This window comes from Canis lupus, chromosome 18, assembly GCF_003254725.2.
Source record: "Canis lupus dingo isolate Sandy chromosome 18, ASM325472v2, whole genome shotgun sequence".
Classification (NCBI taxonomy): domain Eukaryota; kingdom Metazoa; phylum Chordata; class Mammalia; order Carnivora; family Canidae; genus Canis; species Canis lupus.
Genome location: NC_064260.1, coordinates 50,739,783 through 50,749,994, shown reverse-complemented (window position 1 = coordinate 50,749,994; position 10,212 = coordinate 50,739,783). Strand labels below are relative to the sequence as shown.

Below are 10,212 nucleotides of genomic sequence, written 5' to 3'. Positions count from 1 at the left end.
GGAAGATCTACCTGGCTGCAGGAATTCTCCAGAATGCCAGAAACCGAGATACATGTGAGGATGTAGTAGGAAGGTCTCATCAGAGCTTTAGTAAAGACAGAAAATATGTGAAGGTGTGACTAAGAATCTTCTAAAACTGATGAAAGGCATCAATTCATAGAATCAGGAAACCCAAGGAATTTCATGAGGGTAAATACAAAGAAAACCACACTTGTGCACATCACAGTAAATTGCGGTAATACTGGAGATAAAAAAATCCTAAAAGTGTTGAAGACAAAAGTATCTTCAAAGGAAAAACTATAGATGACAGCTGACAACAGCAACAATGGAAGCCAAAAGACAGAATAATATTTTTAACATATTGAGAGGAAATAGCTATTAACCTAGAATTCTGTACCCAATAAGAAGTAATTTTAAAAAGGGACACCTGGGTGGCTCAGTGGTTGAGCATCTGCCTTCAGCTCCGTGCATGATCCCAGGTCCAGGGATTGAGTTCTGCATCGGCCTCCCTCTGAGGAGCCTGCTTCTTGCTCTGTCTATGTTTCTGCTTCTCTCTGTGTCTCCCATGAATAAATAAATAAAAATCTTTTTAAAAAAATTTTAAGCTACAAAAGGTGAGACAAGCACAAAATAAAGTGGTAGAAATATATCCAAGTACATTACTTACAAACTATATAAATGATCAAATGTTTCAACTGGAAGATAGTGTTGTCTAGATTTTTAAAAATCTTATCTATGGGGCACCTACGTGGCTCAGTCAGTTAAGCTTTGGCCTTCAGCTCAGGTCATGATTTCAGAGTCCTGGGGTCAAGACCTGAGTCAGGCTTCCTGCTCACTAGAGTCTGCTTCTCCCTTTCCCTCTGCCCCTCCCCCCACTCATGCTCACTATCTCTCAAATCTTTTTTAAAAAATAAAATCCACTGGAGATCCCTGGGTGGCTCAGCAGTTTAGTGCCTGCCTTCGGCCTAGGGTGTAATCCTGGAGTCCCGGGACCGAGTCCCACATTGGGCACCCTGCATGGGGTCTGCTTCTCCCTCTGCCTGTGTCTGCCTCTCTCTCTCTCTCTGTCTCTCATGAATAAATAAATAAGATCTTTAAAAAATAATAATAATAAAATCCATTTATCTTAAGAGACGAAATAATTGAAAGTAAAAATACAAATTATTAACATATTCAGACTAGAAGGGAATTTAAGGGGCATCTATTTAAAAAGAAACCCACAATGAACATACCTTATGGTGAAATATCAAAATTATTTCCTCTAAGGTTAGAAACCAGTCAAGGTGGGGCACCTGGCTGCCTCAGCTTGGAAGAGCATAGGACTCTTGATCTTGGGGTCATGAGTTTAAGCCACACCACACCGGATGCAGAGATTACTTTAAAAAATAAAACAAGTCAAGGTGCCCACTACTTTTCCTCCACCCATACAGAAGGGGCAAGATTAAGAGGTACACAAATTTAAAAGGAAAAACAAAACCTTTTCATAGATTATGTGATTATAAATGCAGAAAACTCAGAAGAATTTATAAGTAAATTATAAGTTTCCCAGACAGGTCCCGTTGCTGGACACAAAATTTCTATTTTCTTTTTTTTTTTTAATGTATATATTTTTTTAAGATTTTATTTATTTATTCATGAGAGACACAGAGAGAGAGAGAGAAGCAGAGACACAGGCAGAGGGAGAAGCAGGCTCCATGCAGGGAGTCCGACGTGGGACTTGATCCCGGGTCTCCAGGATCACGCCCTGGGCTGAAGGCAGCGCTAAACCGCTGAGCCACCCAGGCTGCCCAAAATTTCTATTTTCATAAACCATATACAAGTAGCATAACAATATCAACTACTTAAGAATAAATCTAACAAGGGTGGCTTAGTGGGTTAGGCATCTGACTTCAGCTCAGCTGGTGATCTCAGAGTCCTGGGATTGAGCCCTGTGTCCAGCTCCCCATTTGGTGAGGAGTCTGCTTGTCCCACCCCTCCATCTGCCCCTCCTCCCACTCGTGCTTGTTGACTCTCTCAAATCTTAAAAAAAAGAAGATGAAGAAGAAATCTAAACTAGGGGCACTTGAGTGACTTGGTTAAGTGTTCAACTGTTGATTTCAGCTCAGGTCATAACCTCAGGGTCATGAGACTGAACCCTGCTTTGGGCTCTGTGCTTAGGATTCTCTCTTTCTCCTTCTGGCCTTCCCCTCCCCACACTCGTATTCTCTCTCTCTCAAAAGTAATAATAATCTAACCAAAAAAGGAATGATCTTTATGAGAAAAAAATATGTAACTTTATTGAAAACATTTAATGGATACATGATGTTCATGAACTGAAAAACATAATTTCATATGAATGTTGGTTTTTCCCAGACTGCTCTATAGATTCATTTGGATTTCATTCACAATCTCAAAGAGAATTTTTACTGGTGGAATTTGACAAGTGGATTCTAAAATTTGTATGGAAGAGCAAGGACCAAAAATAGATCCTAGGGAGTCATATAATAGGGGTGGACAAAATGGGAAAATAAATTGTATATTCAATGGCTCACTATACAGCAAGGAAAAGGAATACCCTACAGCTCTACATGTTAATCTGGATAAATCTCAGGAACATAATGAGTGTAAAGGTAAGTCACAGAGGAATAAACATGGTATGATTCCATTTACATAAAATTCAAAAACATGCAAAACCAATACAAACATAGGTAATACAATTACAAGGCAAAGCAAGGGAATAATGAAGACAGGACAGTGTTTTCTTCACTGGGGAGGGGCACAGCAGGGGTTCAAAGGAAGTGGTATCCATTTCTTAAATGGGAAGGGGGAGGAGTTTATTTTATATTTTCTTGCATCTCCTTACTATTTAATTTAAAAAAAAAAAAAAAAAAAGTGTTCCAGAGGGTTAAAGCTGAGGAGGAAACTAGAAGTCTGCCAATGCTTATGTACAGCACAAAGTGCTAGGCACACCACATTCCTAACAGTTAAGAACTAGTACTTGAACATGCCATTTGGGAAAACAAAAAAGTCCTAGCAGCTCAAACCTTTGTGGGCATGGGCAGGGCATGTCTGAAGGATGGGCTTCTCTCAGAGTTCCTGGGTGACAAGCCTGCCATGTCACTGGATGACATTCCCCCCGACCCCCAGCAGCATCTGTAGACTTTTTCACTTAATCCAATTTTTGGTCCAGCCCCTCACCCCCACCCTCCCCAGTGCCTCTGAAACCCAAAGCTGCTTTGAACAGTCCCCACCTGTACCCCAGATGGCTAGCTGCTGGCTGCACAGGGTGGGGTGGGCCCTGTGGGGAGGGGCAACCTAGCTGCCCCTCTTCAAGACTGGATCAGTCCATGTCAGTCCCACACCTTTGTTCCATGGTGCCAGGAGAGTTCCTGAGCCTCTCCAGGGCTCTGGGAGACAGTTTGGCTGCTTTTGGCTCCTCCCTCTAGGAGTGGTTTCTAATTCTCTGCTAAAAGAGGAAATGAGCTTCCATCCACTTCCCATCTTTCAAAATGTCATCAGGCTCTTTGGTCTACTACTGTCTCTCTTCTATTTTCTTTATCTTTGTAAATTTATATGTTTTATTTCTTCACTATCATTTAGATTTGAAGAGGAAACAGGTAAACCTATGTGTTTAAACCTGCCACATTGGAAATCTGTTTACTATATTTGAATAAAATGTTTAACAGGTAGCTCTTGAAGAGTCCAGAGAGGAAGAGCTTAGCCTTCTGAGCATCCTCCTTCAGATGCTTGAATATCCCTACCTGATTTCTCTGCCTCCATTTTGCATACTCACTTTCCTCAGCTGTGTAAGGGTAAAGGAAAAAGCACAAAAATCTGGGTTCAAATCCTGACTCCTCCATTCACTGCCCTGAGATCTTATCAACTCCCATAATTGCTGTCCTTGGTACCAGATTAGCCGGAGAGAGGCACAGGGAGTGTTACGGAGATGCTTCTAACTATAAAGCACAGAATCTAGGAAAGAATGTTTCTCTTTCCCTGGATCACCTCATGCTGCCTTGGTCTGCTGGTCCCCCAGCCCCACCCCCACCAAAGCCACAGGAGGCAGATCCCTGGCCCCCCCAAGCCCTCAAGTGTTCTGTGGTTCCCATGTGTGGCAATCAGAGGGACCAGAAACCCCGAAAGATGGAGGGAATCCAAGAACCAAGTGGGCACTTTATTAACCCAGCAAAGGGGTGACTAGGCTGGCCAAGCAGCCCCTTACCAAACTGTCCTCTATACTTGGGAGCAGGGGGGCAATAGAGGCAGAGTTGCAGGACCCAAGCCCTGGACACTGGAGACCAGGTTGGGCAGGGCAAAGGCCAAGGATAGGACTGGAGTTGCTGAAAGGTAGTAAGTACCAACCCACCTCCCCAACTGAGGCTGGGAGTGGGCCTGAAAGGAGTTAGGAGCCCCCTCTCCTGCTGCCCTCTCCCTGAACATCTCCAGCTCTTCCTGAAATCAGGAAGGTGTGAGGCCCACATCAGCTGCGGTCTGGAAGGTGATCCCATCCCCAGGCAGTGGGGAGGCCAGGAAGGGCCAGAGCCAGACAAGGACCCAGCGGGGCCCCAGGGCCGCCTGCAAGTTGTGGCAAGGGCCCAGGTCATAAGAGTGCTGGCCCCGAGCCCACTCCCACGTGGTCTGGCCCCGCAACAGCAGCATCCCATGGAAGAGCAGCCCAGCCCCACATAACAGTGCACCTGCCACGCATGTATCGGTCACAAAGGCCAAGGCAAACTGCGCCAGAGACACTCTGCCTGCAAGGAGAAAGCAAATGGATCAGGGGGCAGAAGGGGGCCCAGCCCTCCCAAAGCCCAGCTCCTGCCCTTCTTCCACTTCCTACCCTCCACCACCAAGCAGGGCTCATTCCTCTGCTCAGCAAATGCTGAGTAGCTACTCCCCGGCCAGCCCATGCTGGTGCCCCAGACAGACACAGTCCCCCATCCATCCAACTTCCGTTCATCACAAACTATGAGTACCTCCCATTGCTAGACACGGCAGGCACCAGCATGAAGGGCAGACAGCAGCTTGACCTCAGGGAGCTAACAGACATTTCAGAGATCACTTCTTAGTTACTTAATTACAGATGTGATTGGTTACAACGGAAAAGTACAGCACCTTCTGGCTCCTGATAGGTACTAAGTATCTGCTGAAAATGAACTATAGGATGCCATGAAACATTCTGCTCAGTGAAAGAAGCCAGACGTGAAAGTAACAAATTATCAATGTGACATATGATGCCATTTATGTGAGATGTCCCAAACAGGCAAATCCATAGACAGACATAGTGACAGACAGTAGATGAGTGATCACCAGGGGCTGGGGGGGACTCTAGGAGGGAAGGGAAGTGACCGCTCAATGGGTACAGGGTTTCTTTTGGAGGCTATGGAAATGTTCTGGAATTAGTGGTAATGGTTCACCACATTTTTGGTTTTTTTTTGTTGTTGTTGTTGTTCACCACATTATGAATGTACTAAATGCCACTGAATGATCTACTGGGACGTGTTTCTTTATTTATTTATTTATTTTTTTTTTTTATTTGTTCATGAGAGAGTTAGAGACACAGGCAGAGGGAGAAGCAGGCTCCATGCAGGAAGCCTAATGTGGGACTTGATCCCGGGACCCCAGGATCACACCCTGGGTAGAAGGCAGGCGCTAAACCGCTGAGCCACCCAGGGATCCCCTGGGAGGTGGTTTATTTATTTTTTTTTAAATTTCATTTATTTATTCATGAGAGACACAGAGAGAGAGAGAGAGAGAGAGAGGCAGAGACACAGGCAGAGGGAGAAGTAGGCTCCATGCAGGGATCCTGATGTGGGACTCGATCCTGGGTCTCCAGGATCACGCCCTGGGCCGAAGGCAGATGCTCAACCTCTGAGCCACCCAGGCGTCCCTGGAAGGTGGTTTATTTTATTTTATTTTATTTTATTTTTGGAAGGTGGTTTTATATGAATTGCTTGTTATATGAATTCTACTTCATTAAAAAAAGACAGGCTATGTGGGGAAATGCCAAGCTGCCTTATTAGAAGCTCAGGGAAGTGGATTTCATTTGTTTTAATTAAGTAACATCTTGGGTGGTGTCTGAAGGAGGTATTTGCTAGGTAAAGAGGGGAAAAAACATTCTATTTGAAGGTCCTGAGCAGGATGGAGGGGTGCCTGTGAGATGAGTATGTGGCTGGTTCTGGAAGTTCAGGAGAGAAGCCCAGGCTGGACATGCAGATCTGCAGGTGGCTGGCAAAGAGGGAGTTCCAAGACCCACCAGAGGCCAGAGTTAGAGTGAGATGGGAACAGTGCCACTACCTCAGCATCAGGAGACCAGGTCCCTTGGGACCTGATCAAGAAGAGAGAGGGAAACCATAAAAGGAAGGAGGAAACCAGCAGTGCGAGCTGTTGGAGACGCCCAGGGTACAGCCCTTCCAGGAGGAGGGAGGCTAGCAGTCTTATGAGGCAGAAAGGTCTCGTGAAGCAAAGAGAACTCAGAGGGGTCCTCCTGGCTTTGTGGGGACCGAGGCATTCTCAGGAGGGGGAGGGGGGTAGAAGCCAGTTTGGAGCAGGTAGAGGAAGGAATGGGAAGTGAGGAAAAGCACCTATGAGCCCGGGGAAGTCCTCCAAGGAGCCTAGCTGCTAGCAGAAGAGCCAGGAGGCAAGAGCTAGGGAGGAGGAGGACATGGGGTGAAGAGAGGGTTTATACAGGTAGGAAAACTGAAAGAAAGCCAGCGGAGGGAGACTGGGTTGGCAGGAAGAGAAGCAGGCCACAGTGAGGCTTCCAAGCGGGGAGGAAGGCCAGACACCAGGAGAAGCTACAGACAGTGAGCCTGGCTTCCAGATCTGAAGACAGGACAATTCTGGACATAACTGACATGTCATTTTCTCCGTGATGGATTTCACGAGAGGTGGGAGCTTAGAAAACAGGAGAGTGGGATGGTTGGAGCCGCAGTCATGAAGGGGGCAAGCTTTTGAGAAACCACGATGGCCAGGCACGACTGAGGGCCTGTTGGGGTCAGTAGCCATGAATGTGACATGGGACCAACTGCCACAAATTACCAGCCCTTAGCAACCAGGGGCAGATACAGAGAAGACAGGTAGACAGAGTGAGATGTTGGCAGGAGAATGGTGGAAATGAGGATTCTAAGCTGGATGTGGGGGAAATGAAGAGGGAAAGTGTTGGGAGACAGACGAGGGCCAGGAGCTCTCGTACTCTCCTAGAGTATGAGAGTGAGAGCTGGCTGGAAGGAGGGGAGGTGGGCAACAGAAAAAGGGGTGACCAGCTCATGGCATGATTCAGGAGGTGACACACTTTGACCTCTGACAAGGTGAAGGGTGGATGTGGGTGTAGGTGATAGAAGTCAAATGGAGGAAGTCTAGAAGCTGAGCAACTGGGGCAGTGAGTGGGCCATTCACCCAGACTTCCAGGCACCCATGATTTCAACATGGCCCAGGACTTGAGAAATGAATGGCCACAGAGGGGTGGGTTGCAGGGAGGTACAGTTGGAGGGCTTGCGTTTCAGTGGAAGCAGGGGATCATCAAGGAGGCAAAGGAGCCAGTGTGGTCAGAGGAAGACACTGACAACCCACTGAGCCTCCCAAGGCCTCCCCCCTCCACACCTCCAGGCTGCAGGGATAGTCAGGCTTAGATAGGATAAGGAGACACTGACTATTCAGAGTGGTCAGAGAGTTTAGTAACCGAAGGACAAGTTTACAGAGGGGCCCTTGGAGGGGTCAGGAGGAAGGAGTCAGGGGAAAGAAAGCCCAGAGCATTTCAAGCATTTCAAAGAGTATAAAAACAAAACAAAACAATAGGGCTTTTGGGGAGGTGAGGGTGTCAGAAGAGGAAGAAATGTGTCATCCAGAACACAGCCTCTCAATCAGCCTCCTGATCCATGTCCTCCCCTCCCAACTTCCAAAGACTGGAGCTTCCTCTGCCTAGAACTTTCACTGGCTCCCTGCTGTCCAGTCACGTTAGGGCTACACCAGCATTTAGGGTCTCCACCATCCAATCTGAACCTACTCCTTGCCCAACCTCCACGCCTCTGCTTAGGCTGCTCCCCTCACTTAGAATGCACCCTCATTTAGAATGCTCCCTCCTCATTCCCAATCACACCCCCCCCCCCAACTCCCACTAGTCTTTCCTTCTCTGCCAATCCTGATTCTCCTATCCAGAACTCTGCACCTGTGTCAAGGCCTTGTATTTTATTGTCCTGCACACCCAGTTCAATCCTAGGCTGCCCTCACCCACCCCATAAATGACATTGGAACTGGGTCCCCAGGCCATTACCAGGAGAACCAGCCGGAAATTCCATCCCCCACCAGAATGGCCCACGACAAGGGCCTCTGCCTCTGTGGATGCCTCCCAAGCTCCCCACCTGTGAGCAGCATGAGCCAGGGCAGCAGGAGGAGGGCTGCGGTGTGGAGGGGCGCGTGGGCTCGCAGGAGGGCTGACAGGGCAGGGCCCAGCAGCACAGAGATGTGGAGCAGGACACCCGCAGCATGAAGCAACAGGCACAGGAAGGGCCGGTAGTTGTGGAATCCCACACAGCGGCCCAGCAGGCGGCAGTGGTGATCCCGACGAAGGATGCAGACACGGCAGGCAGAGCAATGCCCACTGCGTGGTGGCACCTGGCTTTGGCACTGGTAGCAGTAACTGCAGGGAAGCAACCACAGCGTCAGTTCCACCAGCAGCTCCGAGTGCCCCTTCTCATGCCCAGTTGGCCTCTGAACCCATCCCAGGGAAGCAGGCACGACCACTGCCCTAATAAGCCTCAAATTCATCATACATAAATGCAGGACGAATTGTTCTAGCACTGCAGGTCCGAGGGCTCTTGCAGCTCAGACATCCCAATCCTAAGCCTTTCTCCGGCCTCTAACATCCAGGAGCAAACCTCTCACTTGCTCCATGGTCACCACACTGGTCCAAGTCACCATGAACTCTCCCCCCTGGATACTGCATCAGATTTTAACTATTCTCCCTGATTCCAGCTTTGGTTCCTCCTGGTATAGTCTCACCCCAGCAGCCAGACTGATCCTTAAAAATCTAAGTTGTGCCCTCCTCTACTCCAAACCCTACAATGGCTGTCCACCTCACTGCCAGTAAAAAGCAAAGCTTTCAATGTCCTACAAGGTCTATCTCTAACCTCTCTCTTCCCCCTCTCACTCCACACCAGCCACACTGGCCTTGCTGTTCCTGGAACACACAAGACACATAACTGCTTCAGAGTCTTTGCACTGTCTGTTCCCCCTACCTGGAATGCTCTCCTCCAGATTCCCACCTGGCTAACTCCTCCACCTCCTTAAATTCTTTGCTCAAATGCCTACCTTGACTACCATATTTAAGACTGCAATCTGCACAGCTTTTACCCTGCTCTACTTTTTGTTTCCATACCACCACCTAACAGTCTATATTATTTCCTTATTTACTATGCCTATAGCTTATCATCTGCCCCCTCCCCCACTAAAATAAGTCCAGGAGGTCAGGAATCCACTTTATTGTACCTCCAGTGGCCGGAACAGTACCTTGTACGTAGTAGGTGCTCATGAACTATTTCTAAGTGAATGAATGACATTTCTTCTGGATCTACCATCCCAGGCTATAGAAGAGTGTTCTGGCTCTAACAAGCGGATCCTATTGTGATCTGGTTTTAACATCTTCTGGTCCTAGGGGCGCCTACCCCTGTCCAAGGTTCCTACGTCCCCCACTTCCATCCCCCAGATACCGCGCCCCACTCACGCCCAGCCCTGGCCCAGACCGCGGCCGGCCAGCATCACGCCCCGGATGCTGGGGTCCGAGCGCAGGAAGAGCCCCACGTTGCCCAGCAGGTTGAGCAGCTGGAAGGCGGCCAGCACTAACTGCAAGGCCCGAGCCAGGGGTCCCAGCGGGGGCGGCCCGGGACCCAGAACCAGCACATAGGCCAGCTCCAGGCCCACAGCCGCGGCCCACAGCGCGGTGAGCACGAGAGGCAGCCGCGCGGGCGCCCCCTCCGCGCTCCCTACCGCCCAGGGCTGCCCCATGGCCTGGACCCACCGGCTGTCGGACCCGGAGTACCCCGCCGCTTCCGTAATGGGGCGGGGATAGTGGCAGACGGACGTCCGCTACGACCAATAGAAGCTCGGAAGGGAGTTCGGCGTCACCGGGAGCTGCCCACAGATGCGGACATGTGATTGGGCGGCCGCAGGAGCCTTGGAGAAGCTTGGAATCCCATTGGCGCTGGAGCCGGGTAAGGCCGCGCATTGTGGTCACGC

At 49.1% G+C, this 10,212-nt stretch overlaps 1 protein-coding gene across 1 annotated transcript; it reads right to left on the bottom strand.

Annotated features, from left to right (window-relative positions):
• Positions 1 to 2,250: 2,250 nt before the first annotated feature.
• On the bottom strand, positions 2,251 to 10,174 carry ZDHHC24 (zinc finger DHHC-type containing 24). Its single transcript, XM_025445758.3, has 3 exons — positions 9,701 to 10,174; positions 8,340 to 8,617; positions 2,251 to 4,733 (listed from the first exon to the last, which is right to left on the bottom strand). Exons 1-3 carry the CDS (start codon positions 9,979 to 9,981, stop codon positions 4,438 to 4,440), a joined length of 855 nt encoding a protein of 284 aa, XP_025301543.1. The 5' UTR covers positions 9,982 to 10,174; the 3' UTR covers positions 2,251 to 4,437.
• Between the last annotated feature and the right edge of the window lie 38 nt (positions 10,175 to 10,212).

What these genes read in the sequence shown, in the direction of transcription:
- ZDHHC24 (XM_025445758.3), bottom strand. Translation starts at nt 9,981, where the DNA reads ATGGGGCAGCCCTGGGCGGTAGGGAGCGCGGAGGGGGCGCCCGCGCGG. An exon ending in GGTCTGGGCCAGGGCTGGGC is followed by an intron (nt 8,618 to 9,700) that starts GTGAGTGGGGCG and finishes GCTTCCCTGCAG; the next exon opens with TTACTGCTACCAGTGCCAAA. An exon ending in CTGGCTCATGCTGCTCACAG is followed by an intron (nt 4,734 to 8,339) that starts GTGGGGAGCTTG and finishes TTCTCCTTGCAG; the next exon opens with GCAGAGTGTCTCTGGCGCAG.